At 35.6% G+C, this 21,863-nt stretch overlaps 1 protein-coding gene across 5 annotated transcripts in view; it reads right to left on the bottom strand.

Moving 5' to 3' along the window:
* The window catches only part of POT1 (protection of telomeres 1), a 90,100-nt gene that overhangs the window by 55,285 nt on the left and 12,952 nt on the right, over positions 1–21,863 (bottom strand). For 4 of the 5 annotated variants that reach the window (XM_020900436.2, XM_020900437.2, XM_020900438.2 and 1 more), the window contains exons 5-7: positions 19,169–19,282; positions 16,253–16,300; positions 12,240–12,354 (exon numbers count right to left, since the gene is read on the bottom strand). In XM_020900436.2, the coding sequence (XP_020756095.1) occupies positions 12,240–12,354; positions 16,253–16,300; positions 19,169–19,282 (277 nt within the window). Of the gene's footprint in view, positions 1–12,239; positions 12,355–16,252; positions 16,301–19,168; positions 19,283–21,694; positions 21,835–21,863 lie in introns of all 5 variants that reach the window. The other variant, XM_020900439.2, reaches the window with a different exon arrangement.

The raw sequence follows: 21,863 nt of genomic DNA, 5'->3' as shown, positions 1-21,863 counted from the left end.
CCTTTCCCTATTTGGAACCAGTCTGTTGTTCCATGTCCAGTTCTAACTGATGCTTTTTGACCTGCATACAGAAGGAAACTGCATGTAACAGTTTCTCCCCACAAAAGAAGAAATGCATATAAACTCTAGTTGATAGTTAGTGATGTATATCTGAAAATGTTTAGGGATAATGTGTACTGGTATCTTCAATTTACTCTGAAATGGATCAAAAAATAAATTAACTAATAGCATCACCAATAAGAGTCAGTATATATGAGTGTTCACTGCATAATTCCTTCAAATATTCTGTATATTTAAATATTTTTATAAAAATGCTGAGAAAAACAAGTACTTTTTAAAGTATTTCCTGTATAACAGTATTTTCACTAGCTATTTGACTAGAACACCTTTATAGAATCTTTTGACCTGTTAAATTCTCAAAAAATCCTGAATTAGGTATACCAGAATTTAAAAGGTATTAAACTTATCTCAAAAGTACCAAGAATGAAAGAAAGTATTTCGACAGTATTATGGAAGATAATAAACAAATCTTTCTTCTTTTCTCAATTTGAAGTGTTTTCTTATCTATAATGCTACATGAATCTTATTTCAGTTATAGAAGGTGATTATTGGTGATGATACCAGTTTCTCCAAAGAATCATATGTACTGGGAAATTGAGAGGAGTTAAGAGAAGCCTGAAGAATCTGCTAAAAACTGATGGACAGTTGTTGAGCTTTTGGTAGGGATTGGGGTATACCCGCTTTGTTTATGATTAAATGATCAAAACTGTTTCTAGTGGTAACAGAAATTCATGTGTATTTCTAAGTTCTTATTCTGTTGCTGGTACATGGTTCCATTAACCTTTTGCTTAAAACTAATTTATAGAATGCATTCAATGACAAATCTTTCAAATACTTAACATAAAATATGAGCTTTCTTATCATGACACTTCTGCAGGGAATATATATTTTGTTTATCATTCCACCCTAAAAATCAAATTCACTGGTTTTCAACTGGTAATAACATCCAGGTATACACACAAATTCTGTGAAGTCCTGATACTGTTTTCCAAATAAAGCAAAAATTTTCAAATTCCTAAAAGTAAAAAACTAAAAGTATAAAAAAATTGTATGGCAAAACCAATACAATATTGTTAAGTAAAATAAATAAATAAATGAAATAATCCAAAGCATAAGTTAATTTTCATTGCTTTTTCTATTCCAAACTTCTTTTTTAAAAAAAATCCTTCTCATTTTTTAACCAAAAGAGAAATTATTTGAATGTGTTTTCATTCAGAGAAGAGGAGATGGGAAGGTGGGGTTATCATAAAACTCTCAGAAAGTTGGAAGTTTATGAAGAAACTTGAAAAACAATCTATTTTTAAGCCATTTGGGTAGAAATACATTTCAGCAGAATGTGTCTTGTTTCAGAAACAACTTTGCTCTCAAATTTATCCTATACATTCAAAAGGTAACATTAATATATCCATGTGTGGTAAGTCACTTCAGTTGTGTCTGACTTTTTGCAACCCTATGGACTGTAGTCCACCAGGCTCCTCTGTACATGAGATCCTCCAGACAAGAATACTGGAGTGGGTTGCCATGCCCTTCTTCAGGGAATCTTCCCAAACCTGGGTCTCCTGCACCATGGGCAATGTTCTTCAAAATATCATCAGTTCAGTTCAGTCGCTCAGTCCTGTCCAACTCTCTGCGACCCCATGAACCACAGTACGCCAGGCCTCCCTGTCCATCACCAACTCCCGGAGTCCACCCAAACCCATGTCCATTGTTTTGGTGATGCCATCCAACCATCTCATCCTCTGTCATCCCCTTCTCCTTTGGCCTTCAATCTTACCCAGCATCAGGGACTTTTCAAATGAGTCAGTCACATCAGTTGGTCAAAGTACTGGAGTTTCAGCTTCAACATCAGTCCCTCTAATGAACACCCAGGACTGATCTCCTTTAGGATGGACTGGTTGGATCTCCTTGCAGTCCAAGGGACTCTCAAGGGTCTTTCTTCTCCAACACCACAGTTCAAAAGCGTCAATTCTTCAGCTCTCAGCTTTCTTTACAGTCCAACTCTCACATCCATACATGACTACTGGAAAAACCATAGCCTTGACTAGGCGGACCTTTGTTGGCAAAGTAATGTCTCTGCTTTTTAATATTCTGTCTAGGTTGGTCATAACTTTCCTTCCAAGGAGCAAGCGTCTTTTAATTTCATGGCTGCAATCAACATATCATCTACCAGCTACAAAACAAGCTCTCTAGAAGAGCATAACTAAACCTGAAGAAGTTCTCAGACTCTCCCAAGGTTATCTACAAAAATAATGAGTTTCAAAATAAAATTTTATATATTTTGGTGTTTAGATATGTATACAGTTATAAAAGAAACAAAACTTCAGATCCAAGAAACAGGGGGCATTAAAAAAAAATCTGTCTAATAATTTGCCCTCAAGAATAGTAAAGTAGTAATACAAATGAAATATTAAGGAGTTTTCAGGTTCTTTCACAAATTACCATTAGATTCCTGACATAACTGGAAACCAAGCTATTCATTTTAACAAATACTAACAGGGCAAACTGCCAAACAAGTGTTCCACCAAATAAATAATCCTTCAATAATGACTACCTAAAATGATAAAAAATATTTATTTTCCCTATGCCTCATTTTTGACTCCCAAATGAATGAAAAAAAAAAAAACAAACTTGTGAAGTCACAGTCAACCTAGAACTTTGTATTTTAATAACAGAGTTACAAAACAAAGGTAATTTAAGTTTACTTTCTTGAAAACTAATACCAGTAGAGAAAGTACAGAGAGTAGAAAGACATTTAATAAATCACTATTCTTTCTTAGTTTATCAAAATAGCATATTAATATAATGTCTGTGTATGTGTGCATGTGTGTGCTCATTTTTGTCTGCCTCTTTGTGACCCCACAGACTGCAGCCAGCTAGGCTCCTCTGTCCATGGGATTCTAAAGGCCAGAATACTGAAGTGGGTCGCCATTTCCTCCTCCAGGAGATCCTCCTGACCCATGGATCAAATCTGCATCTCTGGTGTCCCCTGCAGTGGCAGGCAGTTTTTCCACCACTGAGCCACCTGGAACCCTGCAAATAACCTCTAAAACACATATTTAAACTTTTGATAAAGGACTGATTTTAACTACTTTAATGCTTCAGTAAGACTTCATGCTTAAACTGACAAAGTGTTTTAACTACTTTAACACTTAGGTAATAATTCATGTAACTTGATATAAATCTACAAAAGGTAACAGATGATAAATTAAGCCCTATAGTCTGCAATCTTAAGCAATTCACCTAATTTCCTCAGTATGATTAAGTGTAAATTACCTTGGAGTTATATTATAAGGAAAAGCTGGTAGTTCATCTAAGCAAGGTCTTTAATCAAAGAAGCATGCATGCATGCATAAATTATATAATCCACAAACTATTCCTCCATGAAAGTTGCTTCACCATCTTTTATCTATTATCAATACTAGAGCAGCGTTGCTTTTAAACCAATCAGTATTTCCCCAACAGCTTTCTATTTGTATGAAAGTTTATTATTGAAATACTAAAGTAAAAGCCATGAAGGCAAATCACTGAACTAAGGTGATACTATATGCTACAACCTTATCTGTTTACAAGGATACTTGCTATATAATACATAACAGCACTCTCTAACTATGCTGGTATGATGTTAACATAATTTCCACTCATGTTTTTATAATATTGGAAAAGACCATGGGAAGCAGGAAGAGAAGAAAGCATAAACAGTATGATAGAGATACAGGTTCTAAATACATGTGTGCATATACACACAGATTACACAGGAGAGTAAGTAGGTAGGTAGACAGATACTCGACGAGTTTATAAATGTTATTCTAGAATTACGCCTGGAGGCATTTTCCTCATGTTTTACTCTATGTATTGAGCAACCACAGGTCATAAATGGTATACCAGGTTTAAGGATTTATATTAAAACTAGCAGTGGTCTTTATCTTTCCGGAGTTTGTGCTTAAAATAATGTAGATAAAATAAAAAGAATGACTTTTAAAATAACTATAAATGTATATTGATATTCATCAATAAAAAGGATTAAACTATTAATACATGCTATAACATGGAACCTCAAAATCATTATACTAAGTGAAAGAAGCCAGAGGCAAAGTGAGGCTGTCTATATGAAGTGTACATAAAAGCACAAAAATATTAGTTTGGTACAAAAGTAATCACAGTTTTGCATTACTGAATTTTGCTGTTTGATATTGGAATACATTCTTAAATAAATACGGTTATATTATACATCATTTTAACGCACATTTCTCCCTTTATGTTTTTTTGCTGACTTACTATTGTTGTTGTTCAGTTGCTAAGTCATGTCCAACTCTTTCCGACCCTATGGACGACAGCATGCCAGGCTTCCTTATCCCTCACCATCTCCCGGAGTTTGCTCAAATTTATGTCCATTGAGTCAGTGATGCTATCTAACCCTCTCATCCTCTGTCACCCCCTTCTCTTTCTGCCTTCCATCATTCCTAGCATCAGGGTCTTTTCCAATGAGTCAGCTCTTCTCATCAGGTAGTCAAAGTATTGGAGCTTCAGCTTCAGTCCTTCCAATGAGTATTCAGGGTTGCTTTCATGTAGGACTCACTGGTTTGACTTATTACTTGCTGCTTATTGCATATTTATTTTAGACTATGGAAATGATGTTAGACAAAAAGCAAATTTGAGTACTTTTCTTATTCAAGTTCAAATGGGTTGTAAAGCAGGAGAGACAACTTGCAACAACACACGTGGCCTAGGAACTGTAACGAACATACAGTGCAGTGGTGGTTCAAGAAGTTTTGCAAAGGAGACAAAAGTCTTGAAGATGAGGAACACAGTGGCATAAAAAACTCATGTAGAGGCTGTAGTAAATACTCTGCCAAACGATTAAAAATTGGGCAACATCTGAATAGTCCTCTTTTTGAGGAGACTTATTGCAGGTCATACACTGGGAGAAGAGAATTCACCCCAGGCTCTCTGTTAGCTGTTCTTCCACAGATCCTTATATGGAGGTACAGATAATATACATGACTTACACACATCACAATATTTAATAGATGATTTTGAAACAAGGCAGTTACCAACAAAAAGTGAGATCATTGCACATTATATACAAAATAAAATTCCAGGCAATACATCTAGTTTTAAAAAATATAAAATGATTTTAAAGAAAAATAGCTTTTTGCAGATCTTCTATGGGTAAGACTCTTCAAACAAACAAATTATGACTCCACAAGCACTATAAACATTTATATTTCAAAAACTATCAGCACAAAACTAAAGTGCTGGGGAAAGCATCATAACATATATGATGAAAAAGAGTAAGAAGCTGCCAGAAATCACTGAGAGAGGACAATCAAACTGAAAAACACAGAAGAGATTATATTTTTATTTTCTTAATTGATGTACGTGAAGTTGGGAGGGAAAGTAATATACTGAAGTAGAAGAAAATCTTAAAACTGCACATAGAAATCAAAATTTTTTGTAACTTATAAGTAATTTTTGTGAGTCCAATATTAATAGAATCCATTAGACCTGTGAAATAATATAATGAAGTATTCCATTGATAGCCACTTAAAATATGAGTGTGTGTTAGTCACTTAGTTGTGTCTGACTCTTTGTGACCCCATGGACTGTAGCCCACCAGATTCCTCTGTCCATGGGATTCTCCAGGCAAGAATATGGAGTGGGCTGCCATTTCCTTCTCCAGGGAATCTTCCTGACCCAAGGATCAAACCCGGTCTGTTGTATTGCAGGCAGACTCTTTACCATCTGAGCTATAGGGAAGTCCACTTAAAATATATTTGTATAATTCTGAATAACCTTGCAAAGACCAATTGCCAATGATTGATACATGACAGCTCTAGCATATAAAGATGCTGACTGTATATATAACCAATACAATCTGAACAAGCCGGTTTTACCACATATGGAAACCATAAATTAAATACAAAATTTTTAAAAAATTTTATTCAAGAATATAAACAAGGAGTGTATCACACAGTATATCATAGGTCCTTAATAATGATCCCTAAAAAACCCTGCTACAAGAGCATAAAAGTATGCATCAATATACTGCTGACATTCTATTGCTTCAAATTATATTTAAGTCGACTGCTTCAGCACTAGTACACATTTTTATTATAAAGCTGACAACTTTTGTTGCTATTTTCAAAGTCTGGAATGTTATCTCTTCTTCCTCATCTATCAAAATCCAATATCCTTTAAAGTTCAGCTCAAATGCTACATCTCCTAGAAACTTTTCTCCATTAGCATTAATCTCTCCCTTCCCACTCTAAAAGCAACTTGTTTATTCCTTTAGTCACAGCATAATACAACTGTGCCTTGTATTAATTAGCTGATTACCTTTGGGTCTCTCTCACTCATAAACTCTCTGAGAGTTATTTTATCTATGAACAACAATCTATTAGTCTCTGTCTTCAGACAACAACTAACTATAATATAATGCTACACAAGGCTAGCAAAGACATTTTCCAATTGAATGAATAAAAGAATGTATCACAAGTTTCATGAAAGAATGAGAAAACACTCATATTATTATTCAATGAAATAATTAAAACTATAAACTCAAGAAACATAGTAAGTAGGCTAATAATTTTTTAGAGGAAAACATTCTGAGAGACATATTCCTAGGATATGGATAAGGAAGAGGGGATGCCACAAACCTCCTCAAAGAAGTCATCTTGAATACAAGAAAGCAAGCCATACAAAGGTTCAGTGACAGAATAAGAAAGAGCTTTCTTCACCTTCACTCTCCAAGTGGAAACCCAAGTATTTCCTACTGGCATGGACAGAATAGCCTGAAAATAGTGAAGAGAGGCTTAGCTTTCCTTTCCAAATCCTTAAAGGAATAAGTGATGACTAGCCGCGCTCTGGCTGCCCTCCCCTCATGCAAGTAAGACAGCCAAGCCCTTGAGAAGAGTCTCAAGTCACTCAACTAGACATATGCTTTAGCTCGAGAGAAATGGAAAACTCCATGCCTGCCCACAACCTTCATCTCATATAAAAGGTAAATCCATCATTCAGCTTTAAAATACATACTCAAAAAGTTTACTATGCTTCACAATGATGATTCTGTTCATTTTCAACAATAAAATGGACAACTAGAACTTTACAAATTGGGGAAAACTAAAACCAAAGTGAAATCATGAACAATTATAATTACTGTAATGATTATCTGTCTAAAGTAAAAATTTTAATTTCTTGAGGGTGGAAAACAATTACATACATCTTTGAATGTTTCACGTCTAATATAACACCTGGAACATAGAAAGTTGTCAATGTTTGTTGCATAAATGCAAACGAGTGAACTGAAAAAAAACTATATATTTATTTTGTTTTAAATGCCATACATTAAACCAATACATATGCTGTAGCTTTGATATTAATTAAATATTCAGATAAGTGACTCTAAACATATCACAGATCAGGAGTTTCCAATCTGAAGCTCAAAGGAAGCAGGGAATGAACCTTTGATATTATATGTTTAAGTCTTTACACATGCATATGTTTTTTTCTAGAAAATATGCCCAATGTTATCTGTACAAGATGAAACACTGAATACCTAGCTCTCTATATCCAGCTCTGCAAAGTGAAAGTAACTGGAAGGCTTTCACAGGAGGTAACGGATATAAATCTCAAAATCCCAAGAAGGTGACAATAACCTTGTCTTCCTACATGAAAGAGGCCATATTATGTACCCCAATGAGTGATAAATCAATTTGGATGATACAATGATTTTTTAATAAATGTTGTTCTTATTATCCCTGAGAAATTCTCGGTTTTTATGACATCATCACAAATTAGTAAGAGACTGAGTAACTATAGTCCTTTTAAAACAGGACTGAAGAAAGAAGAAAAAAAAAAAGACTTCCGGAAGAATAAAAGCTGCAGCTGCCCTGAGACTCAATACAAAGCTTAGGAAACAAAGCATGTGCGATGCTTTAAAACAAGCTGGCAAAAATGCGCTACAGGTCATGTGTGCTCATTATCACAGAGGAGGACCGTCTTCAAGAAGAATCTCAGACAAGCAGTAAGGATGCAAAACTGCACCAAGCTGTCTCCACAGCACTGCACTGAACATTTATAAAATGAATTTTAATGGAAAACTCTAGCTGATGATATGTAAGAGAATAAAGAAAGGAAAGGTAACTTTCCTCCACATAACTATTTTGTACATTAAGACGTAATATTTAGGTTGTGGCCATGTATTTGTGAAATAACGTTGCTTTATATCATACAAAAGAGGCACAGCTGTGGGTTATTCCAGTACATTTATTCTAATCCTTCTCAGTTGTAATACTAATGAAGTTGATCCTTTCCTGAACACAAAAATCAGAGCTTTCTGTCTGACTCTCCTGCAGCATGTTGAAGGATAAACTCTATCAAACAGAAATAAAAATTAAGTGTAACTAAAATGAAAAGACAGACAGTTTGCAAATGCTACTATCTTGCTATTAGTAAAGATATCTCCCTATATCTTCAGACATATTTTAGAGCTTCAGTGAATACATTCAGAAAAAATTGATGACGTTCATTTTAACTTAGTATCTCAGAAGAAACAGAAATATAGGGACTGGATATCTGAGAGACACATAAGATGCATAGACTATATAATAAACATATTATTATACAGTTTCCCAGTGCTTTCATTATATACACATGAATTAATAACACTGTCAGAAGAAAATGACTATGCTATACAAAATTAATGTTGAGTCGTCATAGCTGTTTTAAAAACAGCTATATTTTTATTTCCTAATTTCATTTCATGTTATTTTTTAACATATTTGCTGATTAATTTACTATAAACTTTTAATGATAATCATTTGCAACACACCAAGTGCAAAAAAGTTTTCAAATTATATCTTCTACCAAGTTACAGAACATTACTACCAGCGCTTATTCTTAAATTGGTCAGGTCAACGAAAGCCAGTGGGATAACACTCACCATCGGAAGAAGATCACAGTAACAGAATTCTCAGGATGAGCAATGTAAAATTCAGGGGGAAAAATTCAGTGAGAAGATCCTACTAAAGTGAAAGTCTGCATGTGTATTTTGAATGGTAAGATGGGGTATGGAATGTAGACTTTGCAAAAAGGTAAAGCTGAATAAAAATATTTGAGAAATTCAAACAAAAATTTCTCTGCTTCAACTTTAGTGTTTAACTTTTTCCCCTCCTGCTAAAATAACAGAATTCAGGGTTTTCAACAAAACATCCCTTTGGGCTCTTCAAACTTAGCTACCTTGTATTTCAAACTTCTTATCTCTAGATTTAATAGGCTTCACATAGTCATTTTCACATAAACTAAGTTGTGACAACACATTAACAAAATATAAGGACCACATGAAAATAAAATTTTCCTCCATCCAACAAAGCGAGGAGTAAACTTAGAGGTCATTTCACAATAAAATTTACACATGTAATTTAATGAGGGCTTCCCAGGTGGCTCAGTAAAGAATCTGTCTACAATGCTGGAGACATGGCTTCGATCCTTGGGTCAGGAAGGTCCCCTAGAGAAGGAAATGGAAACCCACTCCAGTATTCGAGCCTAGGAAATTCCATAAATAGAGGAGCCTGGCAGGCTACAGTCCACGGAGTCACAAAAGCATCAGATAAGACTTAGTGACTGAACAACAATAAATTAAATCTTAAAGAATATTAACTCACTGAGAACATCTTAGTGTTCTCAGCATGAGCCACAGCAGTTGGCAGACACACAGTAGATAAAGAAAAATGTTTCATTAACACCACCCATTTCATATTTTTACATCTTAAAATATGGCTACATCTTACAACTGACAGTAAAGTATAGCTTTTCCTAATAATACATAAAACAATGATACGTTTTAAAAACTGTTGTCCTTTAAAATTAGACTCAACAGAGTTCAGTTCAGTCGCAACAGAGTAATAAATGTGAAATTTAATTCTGAACTGAATTAAACCAAGATAAAGTGCATTGTCTGTTAACTACATTAACTCTCAGAAAACTGAAATTCACACTTTTTGAACACATTATTTTACGTTAGTCTGTTTAAAAGTTTGCACTTTTACAAAAATAGGTTCAGTTCAGTTGCTCAGTCGTCTCCAACTCTTTGCGGCCCCGTGAACCGCAGCACTCCAGGCCTCCATAACCAACTCCCGGAGTCCATCCAAACCCATGTCCATCGAGTCGGTGATGCCCTCCAACCATCTCATCCTCTGCCGTCCCCTTCTCCTTCTGCCCTCAATCTTTCCCAGCATCAGGGTCTTTTCCAATGAGTCGGCTCTTCACATGAGGTGGCCAAAGTACTGGAGTTTCAGCTTCAGCATCAGTCCTTCCAATGAACACTGAGGACTGATCTCCTTTAGGATGATGCAGTCCAAGGGACTCTCAAGAGTCTTCTCCAACACCACAGTTCAAAAGCATCAATTCTTCGGTGCTCAGCTTTCTTTATAGGCCAACTTTCACATCCATACCTAACTGCTGGAAAAAGTATAGCCTTGACTAGACAGATCTTTGTTGGCAAAGCAATGTCTCTGCTTTTTAATATGCTATCTAGGTTGGTCAAAACTTTCCTTCCAAGGAGTAAGCGTCTTTTAATTTCATAGCTGCAATCACCATCTGCAGTGATTTTGGAGCCCAGAAAAATAAAGTCAGCCACTGTTTCCCCATCTCTTTTCCATGAAGTGATCAGATGCCATGATCTTAGTTTTCTGAATGTTGAGCTCTAAGCCAACTTTTTCACTCTCCTCTTTCACTTTCATCAAGAGGCTCTTTAGCTCTTCTTCACTTTCTGCCATAAGGGTGGTGTCATCTGCATATTTGAGGTTATTGATATTTCTCCTGGAAATCTTGATTCCAGCTTGTGCTTCATCCAGCCCAGTGTTTCTCATGATGTACTCTGCATATAAGTTAAATAAGCAGGGTGACAATATACAGCCTTGATGTACTCCTTTTCCTATTTGGAACCAGTCTGTTGTTCCATGTTCAGTTCTAACTGTTGCTTCCTGACCTGCATACAGGTTTCTAAAGAGGCAAGTCAGGTGGTCTGGTATTCCCATCTCTTGAAGAATTTTCCACAGTTTATTGTGATCCACAAAGGCTTTGGCATAGGCAATAAAGCAGAAATAGATGTTTTTCTAGAACTCTTGCTTTTTCAATGATCCAGCAGATGTTGGCAATTTGATCTCTAGTTGCTATGCCTTTTCTAAATCCAGCTTGAACATCTGGAAGTTCACTGTTCATGTATTGCTGAATCCTGGCTTGGAAAATTTTGAGCATTACTTTACTAGCGTGTGAGATGAGTGCAATTGTGCGGTAGTTTGAGCATTCTTTGGCATTGCCTTTCTTTGGGATTGGAATGAAAACTGACCTTTCCTAGTCCTGTGGCCACTGCTGAGAATAGATTATATCTTCTCAATTAGCTTTAAAGCAACCCAAGTCTTCTGAATAGGGTGTTTAACCTTTTTACATTTAAAGAAGAACTTACTCTTGCCATTTTGCTAATTCTTTTCTGACTTGTAGCTCTTTTGCTCTGTTTCCTCTTATGATCTTCCTTTGTATTTCATTGATTTTTTTCTTTTTTGGTCATTACATAAAGTCTGATTCCTTTCCCATTTTCTTTTGAGTATCATCCATAGGTATTTTCTTTTTGGTTAACAGGAAATTTACATAAGACATTTTACAGTTAAAACTGTCTCAAGCTGATAAAAAATAAACTATCACACACAAAAATGCTACACTTTTACTCTCCCCAACACATACTCCATGTCACTGATGTTACAACATTACAATGTTATCCTTTTATATTGTGTACCCACTAACATGTATTTACAGGTGGTTCTTTTTTATACATTTGTTATTTAACTTCTGTACCAGAATTAAAATGATTTACAAATCATCATTACAGTATTACAGTATTCTGTAATTGGCTATTTATTTACCTTTTCTTATTCTATACTTTCGTATATACTTGCATATGCTGTCACGTTACTGTTTAGCATCCTTTTAATTTTTTTATTCTTTAGAACCTAAAGACGACACTTATTTTATAACTAAAACTGGCCAAAAAAATCTGCATCAATATTGTTTGACAATGACAAATCAGAATTGAGCTTGTAAGACTTAAGAGTACCAAAGGAGCTGTGTTGAAACCAATAAAGCAGAGCCAGTTCATTAAAATCTTCACCCATTTTAATACCTACCAGTTCCTCTGCTTAGGTACGGAGGTTTAAAGAACTTCACGACACCATAGACGTTCACAATCATGCCACCTTTAAGTTGATTCAGGGGTGTATATACATAATGTGTGGCTGGAGCCTAAAGAAAGACAGTGAATATATCAATATTATTAAGTATTTATTTTTAGATTTTAGAATCATGTTATGATCAATCTGTAAGTTAGTAAACTGATCTGCATCTATTTCTTTGTGTCTAAAAAAGAGATGTCTAAAAAAAAGGGAAATGTACAGCTTATAAAGGTTACAGTATATACTACTTTTTCTTATAAATAGCTTTGATTATTAATGTTGCAATCTGTATACAACTTAAAAAAAAGCAGTTTAAGAGATTTTAGTTTTAGCTTTTAACTTTAACTAGAATCACTTCAAAACTTATGGCATATATTTGTTTTTCTTATACTGCTATGAAGATTTTACTAAGGCCTATGTAAAGGCAGATTTGATTATAAATGATATAAAGACTTTAAAAATGGTAATAAAAGAAGAAAATATATGAAATAACTGTACATAAGTTTGGAAATAAAAGGGGAAGTGATTTACAGGTATTAGGTAAACCATTTCTTAAAATCAGCAATAAAACGATAACCCAGGAGACCTCCCTGGGCTGGAAGGAGGCTTTACGAATAGCTCTCCTCCACACCCATACTGCCCCTAAGGAACAGGTTGGTCTTAGTCCTTATGAGATGCTCTATGGGGGACCTTTTGTTTATGTCAGTGACCTCTTCCTAGATTCACAGGCTCAGTCCCTCCGGTCTTATACCATGGCCATTGCACACTTCCAACAAGATATACACTTGTGGGGTGTCAACTAAGGCCTAAAAGATTCTAAACAGCCACCATTATATGCTCCAGAGACTCAAGTCCTAATTAAATTCTGAAAAGATGGGTCCCAAAGGCTCAACTCCAGCCCACATGGAAGGGCTCCTACCCTGTAATATTTTCTACCCCCGCAGCAGTCAAGGTACCCGGACATGACTCCTGGATTCACTACTCATGAGTCAAGCTGTGGGAAAAAACAGAAGAGGACACTCAATACACCTGTGAGCCCCTGGGAGCTCTCAGATACCTATTCAAGACCACAAATGAGTGCCATTCCAATGAATACCCCCAAAATTAAGTTTCTGGGGATAAGATGTCTCAGGATAGTTCTAAAGAGCAAACACAGCTTGGCAGGGGCTGTGTCCCAAAATAGACATGAGATAGATCTCCTGATCCCTGAACAAGTTGGGACTTGAGCCACCTTGAATGAGACATGTTGTGTCTGGATAAATACCTCCAGGTAAGTTAAAGAAAGTCTTACAGTCCTCAGAAAAAAAAGGAAAAATTCAGATCCTACAGGATCTCAAAGAATGAGCATGAGAGTTCTCAGGGTGGCTACAATCTCTCTTTGGGGGATCCTTCTCCTGGCGATGGGGAATTTGGAGTTGGCTAATAACTATGGTGTTGGAGAAGACTCTTGAGAGTCCCTTGGACTGCAAGGAGATCCAACCAGTCCATCCTAAAGGAGACCAGTCCTGGGTGTTCATTGGAAGGACTGATGCTGAATCTGAAACTCCAATACTTTGGCCACCTCATGAGAAGAGCTAACTCATTGGAAAAGACCCTGATGCTGGGAGGGATTGGGGGCAGGAGGAGAAGGGGACAACAAAGGATGAGATGGCTGGATGGCATCACCGACTCAATGGACATGGGTTTGGATGGACTCTGGGAGTTGGTGATGGACAGGGAGGCCTGGCATGCTGCAATTCATGGGGTCACAGAGAGTCGGATACGACTGAGTGACTGAACTGAACTGAATACCCCTACTAATCTTTGTTATCACCATATTGGTGCTGCCTATGATTGCTCCATGTAGTATCAATTGTCTAACCTGTTTTGTCTCTGCCCAGGTCAACAAGCTACAACATGCAGTGCAAGTTCAACAAGGATATACAAAGCTACAGCCAACTATGGAAAATATCACTCACCCTTAGATGGACACTGCTATAAGGACTCTGAGGCTTGAGACTAGCAAGAGGGGGAGGCCCAATGCCTCTCCCCATCCCAGTTCGGCAGGAAGTAGCCTGAGAGACCTCGACGCCCCTATTCCCAAAGAATTGGGCCTCCCATCTCGAGTCTCTTGAGGGAGGAATGTTAGATGGTTAGAATAGGAAAAAGGAGTCCAGAACGGTGGTGGCTAACAGACAAAGAAAGGAAAAAGCCCACAAAAATAGAACAGAGGAAGGTCCAAGCAGTGGAGTGAGAACCTCAGGTGAAATAAAAAGCCCTCCTGGCTAGCCCAATTTACACAGGGCAGGCTCGGGGGAGGAGAAAAGAAAAACATATAAAAAGAGGAGCCAAAATTGAGACTCTCTCTCTCTTCTCTGCGCTTCTTTTGGGTTGGCCCTCCCTCACACCTCGAGGATGTATTTTCCTTTGTTTGCCAAAGAAAACTGAGCTGTAACCAAGCAGTAACACCGAGCTGTAATAACACTGGTCCACCCATCACTTCAAATTTTTGCTATGGCAAGACAGAACCAAGGAAATTACAAACACTATTAGTCAAACAATACTGAAAAGGACTCAGTCACCTGGCTCTGTCACCCACCAATGTCACTCCCAATTGAAATAAGGTTACTTATCACACTAACAGTTAAAATTTTAAAAATTAAATCAAAATGAATTGGTTTTTTTCAAGGAGGCTCAGGTCAAACACAAGAAGGACAGAGCTTGCTTAGAAATCTCATCAAACCATGATATAAAAAAAGAAAGAAAGAAAGAAAAATAATGGTCAGCATATAGGACAGGAAGACCTGAGAGGAGCTCAGCTCCCAAACTAACTGGATCCAATAAACTATCTTAACAAATATCTCCCTAATGTAGAGATGAAGCAAAGGCCAGCACAGCTCCAAGACCCTAACCATTATGGTCTTCCAAATAATATATTTATTAATTCACAACTAGCAATAAACTTCTTGACAGTAATTTGGTTTTCAATGTAAGTAAAACATGTATATGTGTGTATAACAGATAAGTTATATGCTAATATTTCAGTTATAAACTAATGCCTGAGCTTCCTGAAAAAACATTTTTGCTAAGTACAGAGGCTTTCATTTACTTCTGCCTTATTTACAGGTGCATGGATGAATCAAATATTTGAACTTGACCTATTTATAATAATTTTGAAAAATACTAATATCAGAGTTAACTGATATTTTCTTCAAAGTATATCAATCCTCTTATTGGTTATAGTTTCCCTAAATAACAAATTTAAATTATACTGTTATGGTAGTATTCAGAATTTAAAGCCTATACCCTGAAGTTACTGTCAACTAGAAACAAAGTTGATGAACTCTGTCCAATAGAAAGTAAAGGTTTAAGAACATAAGTAGAACATAAACTTTACATTAAACTTTATCAACATATTACCTTCTTTCTAGTTTCACTCAGCTATAAGTAGTTTACTTGAAAAAATGGGGACCTTTTCATTGCTATGAGATAACAATATTTTTAAAAATATTGAAAAAATGATTTTAAAAAGAAAAGCAAAATGTATCACAAGTATAAAAAACTTCTTTATTGAAAATTACATAATTTATCAAATCACAGTTTAGTGCACAATAATCAGTTTTAAACATAAGCTGATGAAAAGCAAAATAAATGACTGCTTAAGATTTAGAAGTAGCAAAAATCCTAGTGTCTTCACACAATAAAACTTTTTTTCCACTTTAATTTTCTTGTGCACATAACTTTCACAAAATATAAGCAAATATTCCATGTAACAGACAAACCAGATATTAATTATTATGCAAACATATAACTCAAATGTAATATCATCATGTATTGAAAGAGTAGAGATTATGTTTTCCCACTGTACTGATACAATTTCAAAATTTATAGCTAGCTATAAAGTTGCCTGAATACATATTTGTATGGAAATATAGGTATGTGTGTGTGGGAGGGTGTACATTTCTAAATTAAAATGAACATCATCTTACCAAAGACATTGATTCTGTAGAACAATCTCCTACCGGTTTAACATAAACCTGAAAAAAAGAGAGGATTTATTTGTATACAATCATGTGCAATGTGATTACAGACATTTTAACTGTATTAAACCTACAATCTTAATTTTATAATATTAAAGTTCACTAGAATGGCATAATAGCTTACAAATAAACAGTGACAGTGACAAAATTGTCTAAGCTAAGCTTCAGTTTATTTCATTAATTTTAATATCATAGGACCACACTGGTTCATATAATGCCCTGCTCAGACAAGCAGAACACAACAAAACAGGTAGATGTTGGTCTGCAGGCACAGGGCTTGACCCAATTTTGCTTCTCTACCTGACAGCCTTGACCAAACAGGTAGTTTCCAACTGTGTGTGTATGTGTATCTGTGTGTGTTGATAGGGGTGGGGATGAAGAGAGAGGAAGAGGATGCACACTTTCGTGTATGTGTATGGGGGCGTAAAGAGAGAGGCAGAGGATGATCATAAGCAATCAAACAGGAGGAAATATCAACCAGGAGAAATATCAACAATCTCAGATATGCAGATGATATCACTCTAGCGGCAGAAAGCAAAGAGAAACTAAAGAGCCGCTAGGTAAGGATGAAAGAGGAGAGTGAAAAAGTTAGCTTGAAACTCAAAATTCAAAAAACTAAGATCATGGCATCTGGTCTCATCACTTTATGGCAAATATTAGGTTGGTGCAAAAGTAATTGCAGTTTTGTATTGCTGAATTTTGCTGTTTGATACTGGAATACATTATTAAATAAATGTGGTTATATCATACATCATTTTAATGTGCATTTTTAACTGTGGTTTTCCTAATGACTTATTATTTAGTGTTTATTTTATATTTATTTTAGAATATAGAAATAATGTTAGACAAAAAGCAAAATTCAAGCAACTTGTTTATTTGAGTTCAAAATGGGTCACAAAGCAGAGAAGACAACTTTCAACATCAACACCACATTTGGCCTAGGAACTGCTAACTGCTAACATACAGTGCAATATGTTAGCAGTGGTTCAAGAAGTTTTGCAAAGGAGATGAGAGCCTTGAGGAGGAGGAGCTTAGAGGCTAGTGTTCAGAAGTTGACAACCGAAGGCAATCATCGAAGCTGATCCTCTTACAATTATACAAGAAGCTGTTGAAGAACTCAATGTTGTTCATGCTACAGTCATTTGGCATTTGAAGCAAATCAGAAAGGTGAAAAAGACTGATAAGGGGTGTCTCATGAGCTGAATGAAAATCAAAAAGATAATTGTTTTGAAGTGTCATTTTCTCTTATTCAACACAATAACAATGAACCATGTTTTAATTGGATTGTAACGTGTAATGAAAAGTGGATTTTATATGAGAACCAGTGATGACCAGCTCAGTGATTGGACCAAGAAACTCCAAAGCACTTACCAAAGCCAAACTTGGACCAAAAAAAGGTCGTGGTCACTGGTGGTCTGCTGCTGGTCTGATCCACTACAGCTTTCTGAATCCCAGCAAAACCATTACAACTGAGAAGTATGCTCAGCCAATCCATGAGATGCATGAAAAACTGCAAAGCCTGAAGCCAGCACTGTTCAACAGAAAGGGTCAAATTCTTCTTCATAATACCTGACTACACCAACACTTCAAAAGTTGAACAAACTGGGCTATGAAGCTTTGCCTCATCTGCCTTATCCAACTGACTACCACTTCTTCAAGCATCTCAACAACTTTTTGCAGGAAAACGCTTCCACAGAGGCAGAAAATGCTTTCCAAGAGTTCATCGAATCCTGAAGCACAGATTTTTATGCTACAGGAATAGAGAGACATTTCTTATTGGCAAAAATACATTGATTATAATGATTCCTATTTTGATTAATAAAGATGTGTTGGAGTCTAGTTATAATGATTTAAAATTCACAGTCCAAAACTGCAGTTACTTTTGAACCAATCTAACAGAAGGGGAAAAAGTGGAAGCAGTGACAGATCTTATTTTCTTGGGCTCCAAAATCACTGCAGATGGTGACTGTAGCCATGAAATTAAAAGATGTTTGCTCCTTGGAAGGAAAGCTATGACAAACCTAGATAGTGTATTAAAAAGCAGAGACATCACTTTGCCAACAGAGGTCTGTTTAGTCAAAGCTATGGTTTTACCAGCAGTCATATATGGATGCGAGAATTGGACCATAAAGAAGGTTGATCACCAAAGAATTGATGGTTTTGAACTGTGGTGCTGGAGAAGACTGTCCAGAGTCCCTTGGACAGCAAGGACATCAAACCAGGTAATCCTAAAGGAAATCAACCCTGAATATTCATTAGAAGAACTGATACTGAAGCTATGATCACCTGATATGAAGAGCCAACTCATTGGAAAAGATCTTGATTCTGGGAAAGACTGAAGGCAAAAGAAGGGGGCATACAGAATGAGATGATTAGATAGCATCAATGACTCAGTGGACATGAATCTGAGCAAACTCTGGGAGATACTAGAGAAAGGAGGAGACTGGAGTGCTGCAGTCCATAGGGTCGCCAAGAGTTGGACAAGACTTAGCAACTCAACAACAACAGGAGGAAATCAGTTTTATCTAAAAAGGGGAATCTGATTAATTTAAGGTAAATTCAAGCAGATCATCAAAAGAGGATGACAGTACAATTGCAAAGAATAGGATCATGTTTAAAGTGCCTGTGAAGTTTTAAGAAATTCATTAACAAATTACTTATCTTTAAGGGATATTATGTTTAGAATGATTTCATTCTAAACAGCTAAGAAAAGGATTCCTATTTTCTAAACTTAAAATATTTAATTACAATAATTCAGTCAGACAAAATAGTTTATCTGCAGATATACAGAAATACTACTTCTATTCCATTACTTTAGCTCATTAAAATCATAAAATGATTAGACTAAAAAAGTTGCACACTTACATAAACAGTTGATTTGAAGTTCTCAGATGCTTTCAAAAATAAGCAATGTTTACCATCTCTGCTTGGAGATGAAGATGCTGACAAAACAACAAATCCAGCCACTGCAATGGTGTCCTATATAGAATAAAATAATTTAAAACCATCAATATACCATAATTCTGAAAGCCACATAGATTTTGATTTTTATTACTATGTAAAAAAGGAAATCATTTCTGTAAAATGGAAAACAGGCTTCCCTAAACTTACTTAATGTTTTCTGACTCTAAGATTTAGAATACCATCTCCTACAAAAATGGGTATCAGTAATGTAGGCATAGACAAGTACAATGCCTCTCTTAATGGACCAGGAAAGCACTAATTAAATCACATAGAGATTTTTTAGTGAAGTGAATCTGTTATACATATACATATATTCCCTCTTTTTGGACTATTTTGCCATCTATCACATTACAGAGTGCTGAGTGCTATATAGAGTGCTGTGCTACACAGCAGGCCCTTATAGTTGTCTATTTTACATACAGTAATGTGGATATGTCCATCCCAATCTCCCAATTTATACCTCCCCAATTTTTTATTTATATATATTTATATTATAAACGTGTGTGTCATGTGTTCAGTCGTTTCAGTCGTGTCAGACTCTTTATGACCCTTGGACTGTAACACACCAATCTCTTCTGTCCATGGGATTCTCCAGGCAAGAATACTGGAGTGGGTTGCCATTCCCTCTTTCAGGAGATACTCTGGGGTTCAAACCCACGTCTCCTGAATTGCAGACAGATTCTTTACTGCTGAGCCACCTGGGAAGCCCTGAAGCACTGAAGGGGCTCATTGATCTCATCCCAACGGAATTTGCCTGTTTTATCTCAATATACTTCCATTCAATACTACAGAAATCATATTCTTTTAAATATCTAGTGCTTTTCCACATACATTTTTGGAATATTCTTAGCCCCCACTAATAAATAAATAGCATTTTTCTCTTCTGCACATATCTGATCCTACCTATGTTTGAAAATCTAGGTTGTAAATGTTTCTTCCCTGTGAGGTTTACCTTAGATTGTACCCCGAAGAAGGGAGAAGGAAAAATAATTCTTCCTTCTTCTAAACTCTTCTATACATCATTTTAATATTTTTTATATTCTGTGTTATTTATAAACTTTCTTAATATTTTTACTGCCCTTAAAACTCTGTCAGATCCTTGAGACGAAGAATGTCTTATCCATGTGGCTATCTTATACAAATGACTGATGGAGGCTGCTGTTCATAATCAATGTTCAATAAATATATTCTGAATAAATTAATCAGCACTGGTAAAAACTGAAATACTGAACTTCACAAAGAGAAAAATAAGTGGCCTAGGATTCATATTTAATGAATTTATTAATCATAATGGCTCTCAAATTAATTCAAATACACAGAGGATAAGAAAGATAAATATACAATAGGTTGTTTTAGTTTGCATAAACATTCATTAGACTAAGTTGAAAATGAGATTTAATATAAATTGTTCTAAATTTCTGAGAAGAGCATACTGAAGCCAATCAAACAGTATTCTGATATATCAGAGTGGGCCCCTATCTCAGTCTACTGAAAACAGAAATAGGAAATCAGCCTGAGAAGCATAACCCTGCTACTAAAAATGATAAGGTTTTAATTGCTATCTTTGCATCAATGCTATAAAAGTGAAAACACATGAAATGAAATCTTTGAACCAACTCAGAATACTCAGGTATCACAAAGGGGTCATTTCCCTTTTGTTACAGTGCCTTAGAAAGACTGAGTCAAAAAGAAAAAAAAGAAAGAAAGACTAAGTCCTCGTCATTAAACAATTTTTAGTTTAGCCAAAAGGAATATTTCTACCACAAATGAGTCTCCGAGATAATGAAATCAGGACACATCTTTTTAACATAAGTGTTCTTTAAAATTGAACAATTAAAAAAAAAAAAATCAGGCAACTTACTTGCATATAAACAAACATGGTTTTTACATACTAATATTTCCTAATGATGAACACAATCAGTGGTGAAATAGGAAGTAAATCAATAGATATCAAAAAATGTAAATCACAAAACTAGTGTACTAATTTGCTAATTTTAATGGATAATACATTAAAAATTCTCATGACTGAGCAGGAAAAAGGCAGAGAAAATATGAAGCAACTGATAATCCAAAAAGAAAAATTTATCTGACTTTACCAAGCATAAAAGTAATTTTTACTATACAGAACTTGCAAATATTGTTAGGTTATTACACCTTAAAACACTGCTAAAGAGTGAAAGGGCATAGGGAAAAGTCAGGAACCTGATGTCACTGATAGCACAGTGACTGACAGAAAAGATTTCTCTAACATATGAAATGTATTTCATGGGTATTACTAGCATCTATTGGATCGTGTAACACCAAGGACATAACTGGAAGTAATACATGCAATATTAGCATGAAAACCAAAATCTTTAAGTGGTCTCAAAACATTTTATGATCTGATACCCCCACCCCAGACCAACAGCCATATTTTGTGGGACTCACTATGAAATTCTGCCTTCCCATAATTCCTTAGCATTCCAGGATCCTCAGGCAGGGATGATCTACTCTCCTAGTACCCCTGTGCTCATTCTTCCTGCTATTTTTCTTATTCTGCTACTCAATCTTCTTAGTACACATCACATCTGGATAAAATAATTAATTACATAATAGT

This window comes from Odocoileus virginianus, chromosome 1 (assembly GCF_023699985.2).
Source record: "Odocoileus virginianus isolate 20LAN1187 ecotype Illinois chromosome 1, Ovbor_1.2, whole genome shotgun sequence".
Taxonomy (NCBI): Eukaryota; Metazoa; Chordata; class Mammalia; order Artiodactyla; family Cervidae; genus Odocoileus; species Odocoileus virginianus.
Note: the sequence above shows the minus strand (reverse complement) of the source record. Positions and strands in the feature narration are given on the sequence as shown.